This window comes from Mandrillus leucophaeus, unplaced genomic scaffold (genome assembly GCF_000951045.1).
Source record: "Mandrillus leucophaeus isolate KB7577 unplaced genomic scaffold, Mleu.le_1.0 Scaffold195, whole genome shotgun sequence".
NCBI classification, from domain to species: Eukaryota; Metazoa; Chordata; class Mammalia; order Primates; family Cercopithecidae; genus Mandrillus; species Mandrillus leucophaeus.
The window spans coordinates 1,412,675-1,434,711 of record NW_012101976.1 but is presented as its reverse complement, the minus strand read 5'-3'; the positions used below and the strand labels follow the sequence as shown (position 1 = coordinate 1,434,711).

The window sequence follows — 22,037 nt, the reverse complement described above, 5'->3', positions numbered from 1 at the left end:
GGCCATTTTTGTATTTTTGGTAAAGACGGGATTTTAACGCGTTGGCCAGGCTGGTCTCAAATTCCTGACCTCAGGTGATCTGCCCGCCTTGGCCTCCCAAAGTGCTGGGATTACAGGTGTGAGCCACTGCGCCTGGACAGAAGAAATCTTTATCTTGGTGTGTGGGCTGTGGTGAGGTACAAATGTCATCTCTCTTGGATCTGAATCTAGAAGGATCAAGGCACTGAAGGGATTTGTTTGTTTGTTTGTTTGAGACAGAGTCTCCCTCTGTTGCCAGGCTAGAGTGCAGTGGCACGATCTCAGCTCACTGCAACCTCTGCCTCCCGCGCTCAAGCGATTCTCCTGCCTCAGCCTCCCGAGTAACTGGGACTACAGGCACACATCACCACGCCCAGCTAATTTTTGTATTTTTAGTAGAGATGGGCGTTTTACCATGTTGGCCAGGATGGTCTGGATCTCTTGACCTCATGATCTGCCTGCCTTGGTCTCCCAAAGTACTGGGAATACAGGCATGAGCCACCGCGCCCGGCCTCACTGAAGGGATTTTTAATATCACGTGACTCTCACAGGTGCGGTGTGTTCAGGTGCAAGTGAAGATTAGGACTGATGTTTAAAACCAAAAGTAAAATTCCAGGTGGTGTTGCTATGGAGAGCAGCATTAGGACAATCTGAGTGGTTTCAGTTGCAAGAGTATGTGTGTATGTGCAAGAACTACAGTCAAGATCCAACTTCTGGCTTTGAGGCTCTCTTTAATAACAGTAAGAACAACCTAAGGCATTTTAACAGTGTGGAATGGTTGCCTTTTAGAAATTAAGCTGTGGGCATGGAAGTTCAATCAGTACATTGAAGTTTTTCCTTTCTCTCTCCTATGGTTAATGGTTTCTGCAGAAAAGGACCAATTGATTTCTTTCTAAAACGTTGCTTCAGGGTGTAGAGACCTTTATAGGTCATGTTTCAACTTATAGAAAATTTTTATAGTTCAAATATAAATTACGTTCAATGTGGACTTTGTAATAGAATTTAAGGTTAAGTAAAGTTTCCACTTTCCTTAGGCTGTTTGCAGTGGCTAGCAGGCCCCATGATATCGAGATGGAAGCTATGTTAAAGGAGGAGATTGGTCAGGAGTGGGTGGAATAAGAAATACGGGCAGCTCAGGCTAATCACACAATGATTGAGGTGTAGAGAGAGGGCCAGGCATGGGATAACGCCTGTAATCCCAGTGCTTTGGGAGGCCAAGGCAAGAGGATCGCTTGAGGTCAGGAGAACAGCCTGGTCAACAGAGTGAGACCTCATCTGTACAAAAAAAAAAAAAAAAATTAAAAAAATTAGTTGGGCATAGTGGTGTGTGCCTGTAGTCTCAGCCACTTGGGAGGCTGAGGTCGGGGATCCCTTGAGCCCAGGAGTTTGAGGCTGCAGTGAGCAATAATCACTTATTGTACTCCAGCCTGGGTGAAGGGTGAGGCCCTGGCTCAAAAAAATTGTATTCCCTAAAAACATAAATTGGAAATCTTAATCCTCGATACCTAGGAATATGACCTTATTTGGAAATAGGGTCTTTGTAAATGTCATCAAGTAATGATGGGTCATACTGGATTGGGGGCTGGTGAGGGGAGAAATGCAATGACTGGTGTCCTTATAAAAGAAGAGAATGAGGGCCGGGCATAGTGGCTCATGCCTGTAATCCCAGCACTTTGGGTGGGTGAGGTGGGCAGATCACTTGAGGTCAGGAGTTCGAGACCAGCCTGGCCAACGTGGTGAAACTCCATCTCTACTAAAAATACAAAATTAGCCAGGCATGGTGGTGGGCGCCTGTAATCCCAGCTACTGGGAGGCTGAGGTAGGAGAATCACTTGAACCTGGGAGGCGGCGGTTGCAGTGAGCCAAGATTGTGCCACTGCACTCCAGCCTGGGTGACAGAGGGAAACTCCATCTCAAAAAAAATAAAATAAAAGAGGAGAATGTCAGGTGAAGACAGAGACACAGGGAGAAGGCAGCCATGTGATGAGGGAAGAGATTGGAGTGCTGCATTTACAAGGAACACCAAGCATTGCCGGGCGCCACCGGAAGCCAGAAGAGGCAAGGAAGGATTCTCTCTTACTTGTTTCAGCGGGAGCGAAGTCCGGCCGACACCTTGATTTTGGACTCTGCAGCATCCAGGCCTGCAAGACAACACATTTCTGCTATCTAGGCTCACTGCAACCTGTGCCTCCTAGGTTCAAGCGATTCTCCTGCCTCAGCCTCTGGAGTAGCTGGGATTACAGGCATGCACCACCTCACCCAGCTAAGTTTTGTATTTTTAGTAGAGATGGAGTTTCACCATGTTGGCTGGGTTGGTCTCAAACTCCTGACCTCAAGTGATCCGCCCACCCGCCTGCCGGCCTCCCAAAGTGCTAGGATTACAGGTGTGAGCCACCGCACCCAGCCTTGTGGTTATTTTTTTAGACAAGATCCCGCTCCGTCATCCAGGCTGGAGTGTAGTGGTACAGTCTCAGCTTCTACAGCCTCGACCTCCTTGGGCTCAGGTGATTTTCCCATCTCAGCCTGCCGAGTAACTGGGACTACATGCTTGGCTAATTTTTATATTTTCTGTAGAGTTGGGGTCTTGCTATGTTGCCCAGGCTGGTCTCAAACTCCTTGGGCTCAAGTCATCTGCCCGCCTTGGCCTCCCAAAGTGCTAGGATTATAGGCATGAGCCACTATCCCTGGCAACCCTTGTTAAAAAATAAAGAATTTCAAGATGGCAATGGCAGATTATTAAACCACAATGAGGACTCTTCTGTGTCCCTGTGGGACTGTCCAGGTTGTAAGCCCATGAAGCCGGCCCTGGCTGCTGGGTTCTTGGAGCTCTGGCCCTCCCGTGGCATGTGGCAAGGAGTTGTCATGGGTTATCATGACGTATGACGATGAACTACAGGAGACCCAAAGAGACCGTTCACTCCTTTTTCCGACGAATGGCTGTGTATGCCACACTAGCGACAAACAGAATCGCAAGAGCTCCTGTGACAATGCTGAGCCCGATCACTGCGCCTTGCAGAGCAGATGCCCTCTGTACCTCCGCTCCTGTTAAGAAACCAGAGGGTTTTTAATTGCCTGATTATTAAGAAGCTGTTCTGGCTGCTCCTGGTTCCCTGGGAAGTTTCCCATCTAGCCGCTAGTGAGTATTAATTATGGAAATGAAATGTACATTTAAACCCAGAAAATGCACACTGTAGAGAAATCTCATAGGGCAAGTCGTTGAAAGCCGATTTACTAAATGACCTCTTCGCCAAATGACCCATTTGCCTAATGACCACTTTGCCAAATGATCAATTTGCTAAAAGTCAATTTGCTGAAAATCGGTTTGTGGGATATCCTGCTTATCAGTAACTGACAGTCAGACGTAGCTTGTCCCAGGCTCCCAATGGGATGTGGGACAGGGGAGGGGCTACAAAACAGTTGTGGCAAAACTCCAAAACTTAAAAAGAAGAAAAATCCTCCATAATTGGGTGAATTGGTCATTCATTTAATTAGTTTTCTACAAAAGGGACTGCTTCCTGTATGTTCACAAGGAGATCATGGGCAGTGGCTTACAAGAAGAGAAAGGATGAATATCACCCCTGCCCTCCTCTCTTTTCTTTTGTTTTTTAGAGGCAGGAATTGGAGTGCAGTAGTGCAATCATAGCTCACTGCAGCCTCAAACTCCTGGGTTCAAGCAATCCTCCCGCCTCAGCCTCGCCAGTAGCTGGGACTACAGGCATATGACACTACACCCAGCTAATTTTTTGTAGAGACAGGGTCTCACTGTGTTGTCCAGGCTGGTCTCAAGCTCCTGGCCCCAAGTGATCCTCCTACCTCGTCCTCCCAAAGTCCTGGGATTACAAGTATGAGCCACTGTGCCCAGCCCATTACTCCTTTTTGCATGTAATTGCCTTAAGCACTGGCTAGATCACAGGACAGTATCCAAGCCTCTCCTGGCAAAAGGAAAGATAGCCAGTGTTTGTAAACAACCCACAAAAGAAGGCAACAGCAAATTCTCAGAGATGATTTTATTCTTACTTTATATCACCCAGATTGAAAGGGTTTGAAGTCTTAAGAATTTGCAGTCTCATTTCAGACTCTCCCCTCTTGTTTTTTCAGCATCAAGTGGAACAGCAGGGTTTTGCTCCTCCCCTGTGAACAGCTTTCTGTGCTACTGAAGGAGGCTGGTTTCTGTATCTGAAAGGGGCGTCTTGGGGGCAGACTGTACACAGTGATTTCCTGAGGACCGGAAGGATTACAGCCCAACTTTCTCTATAGAGCGCCTTCCCTTTGCGTAAAAGGCGCTATGTAAAATGTTACCAGCAGGTCGAGGGATTCCCTACCTCCGCTGCTGTCTGGAGCTGTTGGCTTCTTGTTCCTGGGTCTCCAAAGCTGCTGGTAAACAGGATTGTTCTGCTTGAATTCCCTCCTGCCCACCCTTTTTGATTCTTTTCTACCTCAGGACAGAGCAGACTATGCTGACAGTTTTCTGGTGGCTGCTTCTGTATCTCACCTGGCTGCTGGTTGTAAGAGTTCACAAGCATTTCCTGGGTGACCGCCAGGGAGCCGTTGTGGGTTTGGGGGTGACTCCCAGGAGCTTACACATGAATGGGTAGATGTGGATGCTGTTAAAAGGCTTGGCCAGGCATTTCTTCTTGAAATCTGGCCCAAAAATTCTGAATATGGTCTTCATATCCATGAGGATATTATCAAAGCCATGGCTGCCTTTGTTGAAATACATTCTCTGAAAAATAATAACAATAAAAAAGCCATTTTAGATTCCAATCCCCTGAAAGAAAACCGTCCCTTAGTTAATGTCGTACTTGTTGGATCCATGAAGTCTTTGAAAATTTAAACTCCAAGGACACTGGTGTGTGTGGTGGTGGAGAGAATACCAAGGATTTACAGGTCTTTAAGAAAGAGAATGTAGAAAGTGTACCCATTGGAAACAGCAAGATGATGATAATCATACTGACAGTAATAATAAGCTCAAACATATAGAGCTTACTGTGTATCGTGAATTGTTCTGAATGCTTTATAAATATATGTGAACTCCTTTACCCTCATGGCAGCCCAGTAAGGGCGCCATTCCTCATTTTACAGCTGGGGAAACTGAGTCACAGAGCTTGTCTGCACTGAGTCATCAGGAACGAATGGTAGATCAGGTAACTGAACGCAGGCAATCTTGTTCCAGAGCCAAATGGATGTATTTTTATGGCATAAAAAGATATACATACGTTTTTAGGGGGAGAATGGGGGTAGGATGGGATGAGGATTCTGAGTAATTGCTTGGTAAATGCCAAATACCTTTCTTGTCTGTCCCTCTTTTCAAGTGATAAAGTAATGTCAATTGCAACATTTTTTTTTTTTTTTTTTTAAGAGCCAATGTCTGGCTGGAGTACAGTGATATAGTCATAGCTCACTGCAGCCTCAAATTCCTGGGCTCAAGCAATCCACCTATATCAGCCTCCCAAGTAGTTGGGACTACAGGCCTGCACTAGTCTGCCCAGAGAATTATGTTATTTTTTGTAGAGATGGCAGCTGGTGGTGGGGGTCTCGCTATGTTGCCCGGGCTAATCTTGAACTCTTGACCTCAAGTGAACCTCCTGCCTCAGCCCCACAGAGCTCTGAGATCATAGGCGTGAGCCACTGTGGCCGGGTACAATACTGTTTATTTATATTTTAGACCAACAGATATTCTAGCATATAAGAAATGTGATGCTGTCTGTACATTGAAGAGTTGGTCTAATATTTGCCCTGGGGGATGCAGAAATTGCCTGTCTGCTCAGCTCTGGTTCAGGAAACCAGTCCGACTGTCTCTGAGGCTGTGGGGCAGTCCATCAAGAGTGAATGCCCTCGGCCAGGCACGGTGGCTCACACCTGTAATCCCAGCACTTTAGGAGACCGAGGCAGGCAGATCGCTTGAGCTCAGGAGTTTGAGAGCAGCATGGCCAACATGGTGAAACCCTGTCTCTGCAAGACATAGAAAAATTAGCTGGGCACGTTCCTGTCATCCCAGCTACTCAGGAGGCTGAGGCGGGAGACTCGCTTGAACCGGGTAGGCGGAGGTTGCAGTCTTCGGAGATTGCACCACTGCACTCCAGCCTGGGCGAAAGAGTGAGACTGTCTCAGAAAAAAAAAAAAAAAAAAAGAAGGCATGTCCTCATGATGGCGTCAAGCACCTCGGTCCCTGAAGAGAGACAAGGAAAGCCCACTTTACTCTGCACTGCGAAGCAGGTAGGTAGACAGAAATCTGAGAAGTGGATTCAGTGAGAGGCACTGACCCAAAGGATTTTCTGCCTAATGGTCGGTTCAGCAGAAGATTAAACTGAGCACAGCATCCTGTTCCCTGAAACGATCTGGTTGGTCAGTGGGGAATGTTCTTGTCTCGTTAAATGTCCTCATGCTACTGTTAAGCTGTCCTGTTACAAAAGGTCATAAACCAGGTTTACAAATAGGCCAGGTGACTGTGGAATTTATCCTTGGCAAGGCCTTCGCTGTGGGCGTGCGATTGGTGTCCGTTAATTACAGTGTTCCGGGCCACTTGAGGGATAAAATATACCTTAGGTGATAAATTGTTGTATTTTATTGTGACTATTTCCACCAACATTAAACAGTAACCCCATGAGTTTTCTCATACCTGTTACACTCTGGAGTTGCGACAAGCTAACGTGAAGCAAGCAAGTTGCAAACATAATGGTCACATGTAGCTCCTGTTCACAGCAAGGGTTCTTCAGGCTGTACCTGGGGCAGTTTTCCCTCTCATGAGGTTCATAACGTCATTTATTTAATTAATTAATTATTTATTTTTTGAGAGGAAGTTTTGCTCTGTTGCCCACGCTGGAGGGCAATGGCGCGATCCTGACTCCCTGCAACCTCCACCTACCGGATTCAAGCGATTCTCCTGCCTCAGCCTCCCGAGTAGCTGGGATTACAGGCACCCGCCACCATGTTCGGCTAATTTTTGTATTTTTAGTAGAGACGGGGTTTCACCATGTTGACCAGGCTGGTCTCAAACTCCTGACCTGAGGTCATTCACCCTCCTCGGCCTCCCAAAGTGCTGGGATTACTGGCGTGAGCCACCGCGCCTGGCTGTAGCATCATTTAAACTTTGTTTCTGCCATGAATTGTTAAGTTGGTAGTTAACAAAAAATAGACCACCTCGTTTATGTCCCACAGTTAGCATTGGTTTTTGTGTTTTCTTATGCTTGTTTTTTAATTGATTTTAAAATTGTGAAATAGGGTCTTGTTCTGTTGCTCAGGCCAGAGTGCAGTGATACAGTCTTGGCTCACTGCAGCCTCAACCTACTGGGCTCAAGCAGTCCTCCCACTTTAGTCTCCTCAGTAGCTGGGACTACAAACACGAGCCACCACAGCTGGCTGTTTTAATTTTGTAATTAATTAATTTTCTTTTTTTGAGATGGAGTTTCGCTCTGTCGCCCTGCAGGTTGGAGTGCAGTGGCGTAATCTCGACTCACTGCAACCTCCACCTCTCAGGTTCAAGCGATTCTCCTGCCTCAGCCTTGGCACCCACCCCCATGCCTGCCTAATATTTTTTAAAAATATTTTTAGTAGCGACAGGGTTTCACCATGTTGGCCAGGCTGGTCTTGAACTCTTGACCTCAAGTGATCCACCCACCTTGACCTCCCAAACTGCTGGGATTACAGGTGTGAGCCACCACACTAAGCCTAATTTTTAAATTTTTTGTAGAGACTGGGTTTTGCCATGTTGTCTAGGCGGGTCTTGAACTCCTGGGCTCAAGTGATCCTCCTGCCTTGGCCTCTCAAAGTACTGGCCCTTATACCTGGCCCTTAAAGTTGCTTTTTAATAACAGCTTTTATTGAAAGCTGATTCACCTACTATAAATTTACCCATTTAAAGTGTACAATTTGGCCCGGCATGGTGGCTCACGCTTGTAATCCCAGCACTTTGGGAGGCTGAGGTGGGAGAATCGCTTGAACCCAAGTGTTTGAGACCAGCAACATGGCAAAACCCTGTCTCAACCAAAAATACAAAAAAAATTTAGCTGGGCGTGGTGGTGTGTGTCTGTAGTCCCAGCTCCTCAGGAGGCTGAAGTGGGAGGACGGTTTGAGCCCAGGAGGTGGAGGGTGCAGTGAGTTGACATTGCACCACTGCACTCCAGCCTGGGCAACAGAGCCAGACCCTGTCTCTAAATAAATAAATAAATAAATAAAGTGTATAATTCAGTGGTTTTTAATATAGTCACAGAGTTGTGCAGCCATCACCACCACCAATTTTAGAAATTTTCGTTACCCTGAAAGAAATCCTGTATCCATTAGCAGTTACCCGTCATTTCCCCCTGACTACCCCCACCCCTGGCTCCTGGCAACCGCTAATCTACTTTCTGTTTCTTTGGATTTTCATATTCTGGGCATATATATATATAAATAGAATCATCTAATATTTGTCCTTTGGTGTCTGGCGTCTTTCACTTAGCCTGATGGTCTCAAGGTGTATCCAGCTTGCAGCAGGAATCAGCCCTTCCCTCCATATTTTGGTTGATTAATGTTCTGTCACACGGGTAGACCGGACTTGTTTGCCCATTCATCTGTTGTTGATGGGCGTTTGTGTTGTTGCCACCTTTTGACAATTATGAATAATTTTGCTACGAGCATCTGTGTGTCTTTGTATGAACAGGCTTGCATATTTTTTTGATGTGGGCAAATGAGAACCAGTGGTGGGGGGCCTTTGTGGTGAATTTTTCGGTGATGTGTGTATACTGTGTATAATGATCAGTCAGCAGGCTTGGGGGCAGCCCTTAACCTTACATTTCTTTCCTTTTTTTTTTTTTTTTTTTTAAGATAGGGTCTCTCTCTGCCACCCAGGCCAGACTGCAGTTGATACAGGGCAGGGGAGCCCCGAAGTGGAGCATAGCACCTGAGGGTTCTTGGCTTTGCCCAGGAAAGAATTCAACAGCAAGCTGGAGGTGTAGAAGAAAACAGCTTGATTGAGGAGGCAGCGTTAGAGCCCTGTGACTGCTCCTGCAGGGCAGGGCTACCCTGGAGGCAGAGGGTAGCGGCAGAGAGTTTGCAATCACATTTCTAAGCATTTTTAATTGCATGTAGATTAAAGGGCAGTTTATGCAGGAATTTCTAGAAAATGGGTAGTAACTTTTGAGTCACTGGGTCATCGCCATGGAAAGGGGCAGTAACTCCCGGATGTTGCCATGGCAATGGTAAACTCACATGGTACACTTGGGGGCATGTCTGATGGAAAGCTGCATCCGCCCCAGCCCTGTTTGAGCTAGTCCTCAGTTTGGTCTGGTATTGAAGCCCTGCCTCTAGAGTCAGGTCCTGCCTCCTATCTCAGTGGTGTGATTATGGCTCAGTGCAGCCTCAATCCCCACCCGGGCTCAAGCAATCCTCCCACCTCAGCCTCCTGAGTTGCTGAGACCACAGGAACGTGCCACTATGCCCAGCTACATTTTTTTTTTTGCATTTTTTGTAGGGATGGGGTTTCACTATGCTGCCCAGCATGGTCTCAAACTCGTGGGCTCAAGCAATCTACCTACCTCAGCCTTCTAAAGTGCTGGGATTACAGGTGTGAGCCACTGCACTCAGCCCAACCTTACATTTTTAATCTTAAGTCACTTCTCTCTAGGTTTTGTTTTCTTCTTTAAAATGGTGGAACTAAGAGCACCTATTTTATAGGGTTGTTGGGAAGGCAAAAATGAAAGAACTGTTACTCAATGTTTAGTGAAACGCTAGGCACAATTTTGAATAATGAAATTGGTGTTTATTCTTTTTTATTATTTGTTTATTTTTTAGAGACTGAGTCTTGCTCTGTTGCTCAAGCTGGAGTGCAGTGGTGCAATCACAGCTTGCTGCAACCTCGACCTCCTGGGCTCAAGAGATCCTCTCACCTCAGCCTCCTGAGTAGCTGGGACTATAGGCATGCATCCCCACTTCTGGCTGTTTGTTTATTTATTTGTTTTTCTTTTTTTGGTAGAGATGGGGTCTCTTTATGTTGCCAGGGCTGGTCTCGAACTCCTGGCCTTAAGCAATCCTCCTCTCTTGGCCTTCCAAAGTACTGAGATTACAGGTGTGAGCCACCATGCCCAGCTTTGTTTTTATTTTTAAATCAGCGTTGTCAAGTTGAATTGGTCATTATTCTTGTATAACGGTAATTTGGGGCAGCATTGGTTGGGCAGGGGGTGGGGAACATTTAGGACCCTGTGTGCTGCTACTCATAGTGTGTGCACTTATTTCATTTTGTTTTGTTTTATTTTATTATATAATATTTTATTTTATTTTATTTTATTTTTCTGAGACAAGGTCTCACTCTGTTGCCCAGACTGGAGTGCAGTGGCGTGATCTCGGCTCACTGCAACCTCCGCCTCCCAGGTTCAAGTGATTCTCCTGCCTCAGCCTCCAGAGTAGCTGGAACTACAGACGTGCGCTACCACGCCTGGGTAATTTTTGTATATTTAGTAGAGATGGGGTTTCACCATGTTGGCCAGGCTGGTCTCAAACTCGTGACCTCAGATGATACACCTGCCTCGGCCTCCCCAAAGTGCTGGGATTATAGGCGTGAGCCACCGTGCCCGGCTGTGCGCTTATGTTTGATTTTTGCAGAACCACCCTTCCCTAGTGGTTGTCTCCTAGATCCAAGGTGACTTTATTCCTTTTAGAATGAACTGACCCCATTGATACCGTAACCAGAGTTGGCATACATCACGATTGGCAGAACCTGGTCAGGTTTAACAAGATGGAAGTGTTCTGGAAGCTCCTCCTTCTTGTAGACGTGGAGGTGAGAGTGTGCATTCTTCAGTGCCTGGTAAAGGGCCTCCTCTTGCCCCAGTTTGGTCAGGGGTATCCCAAAGCCACCGTAGTCCACAATATCAAACTTGACCAAGTCCCTGAACTTGATGTAGGTGGACAAGGGGATCTCGTTGACATCGGGTCTCTGCTTCACGGTGGTCATCCCATGGTCTCCTGTGGTGATGACGTGGAGGTGCTCTGTCAGGCTGTGCGTCTCAGTGGCTCCCACCAGATACTCGATGGTCCTGTCCATTTGCTGAATCATCAACTTCCTGTTCTCTGCCTCTGGCCCAAATCGATGTCCCATGTTACCTGGCTGTCCGTAGTACAGAGTTACAAAGTCAGAGTCTTCCTTGGTGAACCAGGTCATGATGGTATCTATGTTCTCCCTCTGCTCTGTGTCCTTGCTGTTTGGGTGAGTGTAGGGCTCTACCAGGGACCGCTGGACAGCCTCACCCTTGTATTTAGCACCTCCCCCGGGGTAGCGGAACGATGCCGCTTTCTTCCCCTGCACGTGCAAGAAGAAAATTCCATCAGGGCCTTTTCTCATCCCTTTCTCACAATCAGCAAAGCGCGAGTTGTCCGCATCTGTGTCCCAGTCCGAAGGCATAGAAAATATACAGTCTTTGGAGTCAGACAGGGTGGAGTTAGATTCTGGGCTTCCCCAGGATTTCATAGCATCTACAACACTGTTAGTTACAAGATGTGCTGTTATTTTATGGGCTACTAAGCAGAAAAACACTGCCAACAAGACCGTGACATTCCAGTGGTTGTAAGGTGTATTCCAACTTCAGAGATGGCAAAATGAAAAATAATTCCTTAGAATAGAGAGAGACGGTAATTTCTGAGTTGTTGGTGGTGAGTGTGTGTGTGTGTGTGTGTTTTGTGTGTGTATATATATATGTATATACACACACATATAAATATATATATGTATACACACACACACACACACACACACACATATATATGTGGTACAGTGGTACAATCATAGCTCATTGCACCCTTGAACTCCTGGGCTTAAGCGATCCTCCCACCTCAGCCTCTTGAGTAGCTGGGACCACAGGCATGTGCCACCATACCTGACTTTTTTTTTTTTTTTTGAGATAGGGTCTCACTCTGTCACCTAGGCTGGAGTGTGGTGGCACGATCTCAACTGACTGCAACCTCTGCCTCCTGGGTTCAAGCAATTCTTATGCCTCAGCCTCCCAAGTAGCTGGGATTGTAGACACGTGCCACTATGCCCAGCTAAGTTTTGTATTTTTAGTTGAGATAGAGTTTTGTCGTGTTGGCCAGGCTGGTTTCGAACCCCTAGGCTGAAGTGATCCACCTGCCTTGGCCTCCCAAAGTGCTGGGATTACAGGTGTGAGCCACCGTGCCTAGCCCTAATTTTTTTTTTTTTTTTTAAATATTTGTAGAGATGAGGTCTTGCTATGTTACCTAGGCTGGTCTTGAACTCCTGTGTTCAAGTGATTCTCCTGCCTCAGCCTCTCAAAGTGCTGGGATTACAGGCTTAAGCCACCACACCCTGCTGGTGGTGAGTTTAAAAATCTCCTAGTGTCTCAGTGTTTCTACCTGTAGAATGACAAAAAGTAGATGGCATCTTTGTGAGGATTAAGCTGGCTAGCTTTTTTTTTTTTTTTTTTCTTTTAGAGACAGAATTTTGCTCTTGTCACCCAGGCTGGAATGCAATGGCGAGATCTTGGCTCACTGCAACCTCCGCCTCCTGGATTCAAGTGCTTCTCCTGCCTCAGCCTCCCAAGTAGCTGGGATTACAAAGCCAGCTAGCTTTAAGATAAAGTGTTGGGCATCGCATTTTGGCATGCAGCAGGCACTTTTTCTTAGCCCCCAGATGGGACTAAGCCACCACAAGGCTTCCCGGTGTGTGCAGTGGGTGATGAATGCTTGCCTGCTCAGTACTCACTTCCTGGTGGGCTGGGTCACACTACTCTGACTGCCCCTGGAGCTTCAGCCCACTCCTGGTTCCAGATGTATTGACTCTCCGTGAGGATCCAGAGGTGGAATGTGGCTCTGGCCCGGCCAGAGGACTGAGGATGCCGCATCCCATGGCTACAGCAACTGGCTCAGCTTTGGGCTCATGTCCTAGTCAGAGCCAATGAGATGTGATCTTGAGATACCTGCTGGGTTGTTGGAAAGGGACATCAATTTGGGCCAGAGGCAGAGAATAGGAAGTTGATGATTCAGCAAATGGACAGGACCATCGGGTATCTGGTGGGAGCCACTGAGACGCACAGCCTGACAGAGCACCTCCACGTCATCATCACAGGAGACCATGGGATGACCACCGTGAAGCAGAGACCCGATGTCAACGAGATCCCCTTGTGCATCTGGGTTGCTGGAAAGAGCAGGCTGCTCTGCTCATCCCCATTCCTGATGCTGAGGGACCTAAGAAAATCACTCGTAAAATTTGGGGGTGTTTGAAAGAAGGGGAGACCGACGTCTCATTCTCTCTACAGACATCTGATCAGCTACAGAGCTTGACTAACCTACCCGGAGGCAGAATGATATGGTGGTTAAAAGTATGCTCTGGGCTGGGCACAGGGGCTCACGACCGTAATCCCAGCACTTTCGGAGGCTGAGGCAGGAGGATTGCTTGAAGTCAGGAGTTTGGAACCAGACCCTATCTCTATAAAAATGTTTTTTAAAAATTAGCTGCCCAGATCTCCTGTGGAAATGTAATCACTCATGTTAAAGTTGGGGGCCTCATGGCAGGTGATTGTATCACCAGGGTGGATTTCTCATGAATGGTTCAGCACCATCCTCTTGGTGCTGTTTTGCAGTAGTGAGTCCTCACAAGATCTGGTTAAGAGTGTGTGGCGCCTCCCCTTCTCTCTCTTGCTCCTACTTTCACCGTGTGACATGACCACTCCCGCTTTGTTTTCCACCATGAGTAAAAGCTCCCTGAAGCCCCCCTAGAAGGTGAGCAGATGCTGGCACCATGCTTGTACAGCCTACAGAACCATAAGCCAATTAAACCTCTTTTCTTTATTTAAAAAAAAATTGGCTGGGTTGGTGGTGAATGCCTGTAGTCCCAGCTACTTGGGAGGGTGAGGTGAGAAGATTGCTAGAGCCCAGGAGTTCAAGGCTGCAGTGAGCTATGATCGGGCCACCGCACTCCAGTTTACGTGACAGAGACCCCATCTCTCTAATTAAACAACCAAAAAAGTGTGCTCTGGTGCCGCACTCCCTGGTTAGATCCTTTGTCCACCACTTAGATGCGTGTTATATAAATGCTCTCCTCAGTTTCCTCGTCTGTAACTTGAGGATGATAATGCTACCCCATGAAGTGGTTGTGAGGACCAAATGCATGTGGGCACATTGGTAAGTATTCAACAAGCTTCATTTTTCCTGGAGAGGGAGAAAGAGCGTGGAGTGAGGTGGCATGGTCAGGCGCATTGGGTCAAGAATCATTTCCTCTGGCTTCTGCCTCCTGGGAGGTACTAAGGATGGCTCTGAAATGTGTCTGCAGAGCCCAGAGTTGGGGACTGCAGAGGGAAATTGAGATCAGGGACCCCAGTCCTGGCAGAAATGGCTGCAGCATGGGGCATTGGGTTCTTTCCATCAGAGGCATGAGGTGTGTTGCAGACAGTCATGAAATGTGGCTGAATCTTGCAAGGGACCCACGGTCCTAGGGTTGCTGCTTGAGACAAAGACCCCTGTCAGTAGAACCTGGTGACCTTCACCCTTCTGTGTCAGGCTGCAGACAGCAAGAGATGGCAGCAGGTTACACCCAACAGGAAAAGGGCCATTGCCATCCCACAGGTTGCCATAGGAGGAGATGACATCTCTTCCCTCTCCTTCTCCTCCAGCAGTGTCAGCTGGGGAAGAGGTGGGTGGGTGTGCACCAAAGAGTAGACCATAGACCATGCTCCTTCTCCTCCAGGCTGCTGGGGCCCCCAGAGAGTCTGCAGCCCTTGGCCAGGGACCGGCTGACACAGGAAGACAAAAGACCTTAGGCTGGGATAACATGGGGGTGCAGTTCATCCTCTGGAGCTCCCTGTGGGGTCCGACTGGAGCTGGTCTCCAGCTGAGACCACATCTCACTTAGCTCCTTCCCTGCCATATACTGCTTTCCTTACTCCTGTCTCCTGAGAGTTCTTCCTGAATGAATTACCTGCACTCAATCCCTGCCTCAGGCTCTGCTTTTAGGGAACTTGACCTAAGACAGAAATCTTTTTTTTTTTTTTTGAGACGGAGTCTCGCTCTGTCGCCCAGGCTGGAGTGCGATGGCCGGATCTCTGCTCACTGCAAGCTCCGCCTCCCGGGTTTACGCCATTCTCCTGCCTCAGCTTCCCGAGTAGCTGGGACTACAGGCGCCCGCCACCTCGCCCGGCTAGTTTTTTTGTACTTTTTTAGTAGAGACGGGGTTTCACCATGTTAGCCAGGATGGTCTCGATCTCTGACCTCGTGATCCGCCCGTCTCGGCCTCCCAAAGTGCTGGGATTACAGACTTGAGCCACCGCGCCCGGCCAGAAATCTTAATACTAAATACTTTGCAAGGCCTCAGAGGCTCTGCTATCCACAGGCAGGTGAGATATTACCTTCCCTCCGCCTGGCAGTCATATTCTATGATGCGATTCAACTTCGTGGAAGTGCTTCTCTAAAGAACTTCCCCCAATTTAAGATGATCTTAATTTGTTTACTTGTTTATTGTCCATTTAGCTGCTCTAAAATGTGAGCTCCAAATCAGGAGCCATGTCTGGTTCATCACCCATTTCCTGGGACCTAGAACAGGCCTAGCTCAGAGCAGATGCTTACCATTGATGGAATGCATGTTGAGTGAATGCATGAACCTCATCTCCTTTTGTGGGTGAAAAACTCATCCTACTCTCACTCCTGATTAACTTTTTTTTTTTTTTTTCAAGACGGATCCATGATCTGTCACCCAGGCTGGAGTGCAATGGTGCCATCTCAGCTCACTGCAACCTCCGCCTCCTGGGTTAAAGCAATTCTCCTGCCTCAGCCTCTGCGTAGCTGGGATTACAGGCACTCGCCACCACGCCCGGCTAATTTTTTTGTATTTTTAGTAGAGATGGGGTTTCACCATGTTGGCCAGGCTGGTCTCGAACTTCTGACCTTGTGATCCTCCCGCTTTGGCTTCCCAAAGTGCTGGGATTACAGGCCTGAGCCCCTGTACCCAGCCACTCTTGATTAACTTAATGGAAATATTTACAGAGATTCTTTCTCTTCTGGATTCTAGCGTCTAATCTGTAACCTCTGCAGGTAATGCATTTTCCTTTCTGATAATAGCATTTCTATGGTTGCTTTAACATGCAAATCCTCTAATACTTATTTATTCCATTTCTGATTGGCATTAGACATAATTCTCAGTTTTTAGTGACAGCACTTTGTCTAACTTACATATAAATCGACTTTGCCTTGAAATGTGAAATTGACCAGAAGGATGAAACTTCTAACGTGCTGTGGAACATAGTTTGACTGGCTAATTTATTATTTAGAAGAAGCTAATATTGCCGTTATGAGGGACTCAGGTGACTCTGAAGAACCAGTTGTATTTCTGATGTTTGCAATGTTAAATCACAGATGTTGCCAACTTGAAATAGTTTCCGTACGCTGTGTTCTCAATACACACCTTTTCCAAAGATATCCCAAGCTTTCTTAGGAAACTGTGACTTTTCTTATTTGGTCTCATAGGAATTTGGGGAACTATGCGGGATCTCCATAATGAGCTCCAGAAAGACACGTGTGCACGCACACACACAGTCACACACGTGTACCACACCACACTTGACTCTGTTTATTTGGGACCGTGATTATCAAAAGCGCTATTTTCAACAAATACTTCTGAGAAATAATCTGAGCATTTAATTGGATGCAAAAGAGTGGGTATTTACTATTCTACCCTTTAATTAGCATAATCAGTGTTTCCAGCAGCAAAAGCAATTGGAAAATCGCTAGTTTTATTAGGTTCATTATTCTCCCTTAGCGTAGTGTGGCATCAGCATGGCTATTACTCTTAAATTGCCTCTTTAAAACAGGGCTGGTGCTTCTTACAGGCGATTCCTAACTCTTGAGTTTTATAGAGACTCCACAACTCTTTAGAACCTGTAATTCACGGAAAGGCCCACTTTAGTTTTGCATTTTGTCTGGTCTCTTTAGGTGACAGAATTTATGTCACAAGGTGCACATGTTTGAGGGAGGCTCATGGACAGCCCATCGTGCTTGTGCTTTGGTGGGAAGTATGTGCGGTTAAGGGGAAGGATTTAGTTACTCATTCTAGGGCACAATTAACTAGAAAGAGATGGATTCCCTGTGTTTGAAATTCAGAACTCAAGCTTGGCTCTCAGTGTTTCCTTGCTTTGCTGTGCTCCAGGGGAGTCAGTGAGCAGAAGGAAGCTAGTTGCCTAAGATTCTTCAAACCCCCAGCCCTTTTGGAGGTTAGATTGTTATTCTCAGAGCCTTTATGATGCATAATAAAGACCTAGCTTGGACCAATATTAGGATGAGTTATCTTGCTATTAACATTTTTTTAGGTAGAAGTTGCTGGTCCCATCTTGCTCACAATCCTCCAAAGTTTGGAAGTTACTTTCCAGGAGACTTAGGTTGCACTGAGAGCTGTCCTCCCCCCTCTCTCCAAATTTCCTCTTGGGGGTAGCCTAACAAGGTGCTGTCACAGACCCTTGCCAGCCACGACGACCCCACCCAGACCATCCCTCTGCTATTTCACTCTTCAGTACTCTCTGGAGCTCTCTGGGGAGGGGTGACCTGCTGTCTGGTTTGTATGGTTTTCCCGGGTCTTACAGTCATGGCTGGCTGCCTCTCTCTGAGAATTGGGACTCCTGAACTTGGTGAAATACCTCAGCCATCGATCATGTTAAATTATCAGGGATACTTATTTAAAATCCAAGCCTGTTCCAGACGGACTGTCTCTCTTTCTGCCCTGACCGTGAGCGAAGCCCTGCTGGAAGGTGGAGACGCTTGTGGGCTGTGAGCAAGGGGTGCAAAGGCTGCCGGGAATCCCGTCTTTCCAGTATCATCTGCCAAGGCACATAATTCCTGGGTATCTTGATGGGTTCTGCCAGCATTACTGTCATTGAAGGAAAACATTTTAGCCATATTAAAGGTTAATGCAGCAATCTCCACACAGGCTGCCTGAAAGGGACTCGTGACAAGGGTAGGTTTTCCCCAGGATGGATAGGAGGCAGGCGGCCCTCCCACATCCCTGCCTGGCAATGCAGATGTGCCCCGAAAAGGCACTGGGGGCCAGCTGGAGTGCTGTGCCGAGGCGGGCTGACCCGGGCCGTGGGTTCACTCTGATTGCAGCGGTTTCCCGCCAGCTCCTTGGAGAGCTGGCGGATGGCCCAGCCCCACAGCAGGAGCCGCAAATGGCAGAACGAGATACAACAATTTGATATCCACTTGCCAGACGAGCCGGGTGTCGTCAGTCTCCTGGCTCTGCGCCCAACCTCTTTTTGCACAAACACTTATGAATTCAGCCAAGAGGAAAAGCACTCTGATTATAAATTGAGCAGAAGGAAACAAAGTTCTGCAGATAAACACCAATGAGACAAAAACCACGAATAAGAAAAATGACAGAAAAGGAGAACCCTCCCAGAAGCCTCTTGCCAGTGAACAGCCACCATAGCAGGAGCGTGGAGGCCCCGGGTTTTGAGCTGTGAGATGAGGAAGATGATGAAAACGGCCAGGCAAGCACAAGATTCCTGTGAAATCCAGGTCTAAGTGTTTTGACCACAGAAGTAATATTATATCATAGGTAAGAGCTGTGAGTTGCTGAACCCAAAGTGAGTTCAAATCCGAGCTCTGCCTCCTGCTACCTGTGTGACTTTGAGAAGTTCCAGCCTTGCTTTGTGCCTCAGTTTTCTCATCTGTTAAATGGGCATAATCACAGCTCCTGCCTCAGAGTTGTTATGAATTAATACATGTAAAGTACTGAAATCAGCCTGCTATACAGTAAGTGTTATGAACATTATTTTCTTGGAAGGACAGTACTTATTTTCATGGTCTAAGCCTGAAAATCTAAAAAATGTGAGAGGAGGAAAGAATTTAGAGTCCCACGGCGAGGGGGAAAATAAACTTGAAGCAAGACAGGGTCATTGACAGTTTCCTGTGGTTCTACAGCTGCCTTGTACACTATGGTAGCTCCTAGCCAGTTGGTATTTAGATTTCGTGATTTAGAAATGAATTAAGGCCGGGCACGGTGGCTGACGCCTGTAATCCCAGCACTTTGGGAGGCCAAGTTGGGCAGATCACCTGAGGTCAGGAGTTCAAGATCAGCCTGGCCAACATGGTGAAATCCCGTCTCTACAAAAATACAAAAATTAGCTGGGCATGATGGTGGGTTCCTGTAATCCCAGCTACTCAGGAGGCTGAGGCAGGAGAATTGCTTGAACCCGGGAGATGGAGGTTGCAATGAGACGAGATTGTGCCATTGCACTCCAGCCTAGGGGACAGAGTGAGACTCTGACTCAAAATAAATAAATAAATAAATTAATTAATTGAAAGAAAATGGAAAATTCAGCTCTTCATTCTCACCAGCCACATTTCAAGGGCTCAACAGCCCATGTGGGTGACTAGCAGCTCCCATGTTGGACAGTGCAGAATAGAGCAAGTCCACCATCGCAGAATGTTTGATTGGACCGTGACCAAATAGTCTATTACAGCGGTCCGCAATCTTTTAGCACCAGGGACTGGTTTCCATGGATTTGTGGGGGGAAGTTTCAGGATGATTCAAGTACATTACATTTACTGTGTGCTTTATTTCTGTTGTTGTTAACATTGTAATATACAATGAACTCATTATGTAAGTCACCATAATGTAGCATCAGTGGAAGTCCTGAGCTTGTTTTCCTGCCACTAGATGGTCCCATCTTGGGTGATGGAGACAGTGACAGATCATCAGGCATTAGATTCTCATAAGGAGCACTCAACCTAGTTCCCTCTCATGCACAGTTCGCAATAGGGTTGGTGCTCCTATGAGAACCTAATACCGCTGCTGATCGTACAGGAGACAGAGCTGAGGCAGTAACGCTAGCCATGGGGAATAACTGTAAATACAGATGAAGCTTCACTTGCTAGCCCGCTGCTCACCTCCTTCTATGCAGCCCAGTTCCTAACAGGCCACAGACCACTACTGGTCCGTGGTATGGGGGTTGCGGACCCCTGGTCTATTGGATAACATTGGCTTGCAGTGCACTGATCAGTCAAAGAAGCACTGAGATGATTTGGCCTCCATTAATAAGAATGATGGACTTTAAAAAATTTTTTAATTTTTTATTTTTTTGAGACAGAGTTTCACTCTTGTTGCCTAGGCTGGAGTACAGTGGCACCATCTCGGCTCACTGCAACCTCTGCCTCCCGGGTTCAAGCGATTCTCGTGCCTCAGCCTCCCAAGTAGCTGGGATTACAGCTGCCTGCCCCCATGCCTGGCTAATTTTTGTATTTTTAGTAGAGTCTGGGTTTTGCCATTTTGGCCAGGCTGGTCTTGAATTCCTGACCTCAAGTGATCTGCCTGCCTCGGTCTCCTGAAGTGCTGGGATTATAGGTGTGAGCCACCGCGCCTGGCCAGATGGACTTTTTTTGAGCATTTAGTTCCAAGCGCCTTTCCTGCCTTTTCTCAGTTAATCCTCCCAGTGACTCTTTGAAGCAGGGACTATGACAATCTTCATTTCACAGATGGAGCAACTCAGGCACAGAGAGCAAGTCACTGGCCACGGTCGCCCCGCTGAGGAAGGATGGAGCCGGTTGAGATCCTGTTCTGGGGAATCTAACTCTGCAGCCTGCATTCTGCGCTGCTGTATTCTCCCATGCTGCTGTCTGACAAGCACAGCATGGGCTCAGAGCACAGAGAGGAGGCACCAGGTAATAAGGATAGGTCTGGGGTGAAGGCTGGTACCTTGGGGAAGAAGAGGGAGGCCCCATTCTAAAGGGGTGGCATTGGAAGGTCATAGTGATAAAGCAAAACCAACAGGTTTTGGGACTGGGAGTTAAACACACACAGCGCTGGTTTCTGCCTTTTCACAGTGGTGACAGATGGGCACTGAGACCCTCTCAAGCTAATGTTGTCATCATTGCTCTTCATAGTCTGAAGGTGCACGAAATGGTCAACTTTCTTCCAAAGGGCTTTTATGCCTAAGTCTGTGGTTAGTATATAAACAGATTATTTACTGAAGTCCTGCTGGGTGCAGACACTGTGGCCAGCCCTGAGGCTACAGTCAAGACGAAGCCAGCCTCTGTCCTCATGGAGACCTGTCTATTGATAAGAAAAGAGAAAGCTCACTAAGCATTGACCCTGTACCCACTGCTTTTGATGCATCTCTCATTTAATCCTTCTATCAAATCTGTGAAATAAACACATCACCATCATCCCTATTTCACATTTAGGGAAACATATGCTTAGAGAGGGTAAGTAACTTGATCAAGGTCACACAGCTTCGAACTCTCATCCCACAGGCGCAGGAATGAGAGGCAGCTGCCAGGGAAGCCACGGTCTCCAGCAGCCCTTGTCTCTGGGCGGTGATCCAGAGAGAGAGAACACCGTTGTCTCACCACTCGGTCTTCTTCTGAATCATCTTGAAGGAGTACTTCCGGAGCATCTCAGGGTTAAACATCATGTTGTGAATGACTCTGTGATCTTTGACCCCGTGACCGTGGGGATAAAGGAGGGGAGGTACGGATAAGCTCTTCGAATGGATGTTGCCGGGGTGTCAATGTTCTTTGAGGGCACAGGCTACGTGTCACCAAAGAAAGAGCTCAGTGCCTTTTCTCATTGCTCAAGAGGTTGAAGGGGCAGGAAGAAAAGATGGTAAGTTATAAGCATGTTTCAGTTTTGGTACCCCTTGAACCAATTTACATTTTGAAGAGGAAAGAGTCTTGCCTACCTTGTCAGTCCCTGGGTTTTCCTTCTGCCTATAGAATCCAGGCAATGGGCAAAGAGAAAAAGAAAACTAAAGAATCTGCCAGGTGCAGTGGCTCATGCTTGTAATCTTAGCACTTTGAGAGGCTGACGCAGGTGGACTTCTTGAGCCCAGGAGTTCAAGACCAGCTTGGCCAACATAGTGAGATCCCATTTCTACAAAAAATACAAAAAGTTGCTGAGCGTGGTGGCATGCACCTGTAGTCCTAGTTACTTGGGAGGCTGAGGTGGGAGAACCACTTCAGCCCAGAAGATCGAGGCTGCAGTGAGCCATGACTGTGCCGCTATACTCCAGCCTGGGTGACAGAGTGAGACCCTGTCTCAAAAAAAAAAAAAAAAAAAA

At 47.2% G+C, this 22,037-nt stretch overlaps 1 protein-coding gene across 1 annotated transcript in view; it reads right to left on the bottom strand.

The window, feature by feature from the left end:
* Window positions 1-4,007: 4,007 nt before the first annotated feature.
* LOC105538597 (ectonucleotide pyrophosphatase/phosphodiesterase family member 7-like) overlaps window positions 4,008-22,037 on the bottom strand; it is a 60,612-nt gene continuing 42,582 nt past the window's right edge. The window contains exons 3-4 of the mRNA XM_011978492.1: window positions 10,661-11,403; window positions 4,008-4,741 (exon numbers count right to left, since the gene is read on the bottom strand). Coding sequence (XP_011833882.1) covers window positions 4,532-4,741; window positions 10,661-11,403 — 953 coding nt within the window. The 3' untranslated portion in view covers window positions 4,008-4,531. The remainder of the gene's footprint in view (window positions 4,742-10,660; window positions 11,404-22,037) is intronic.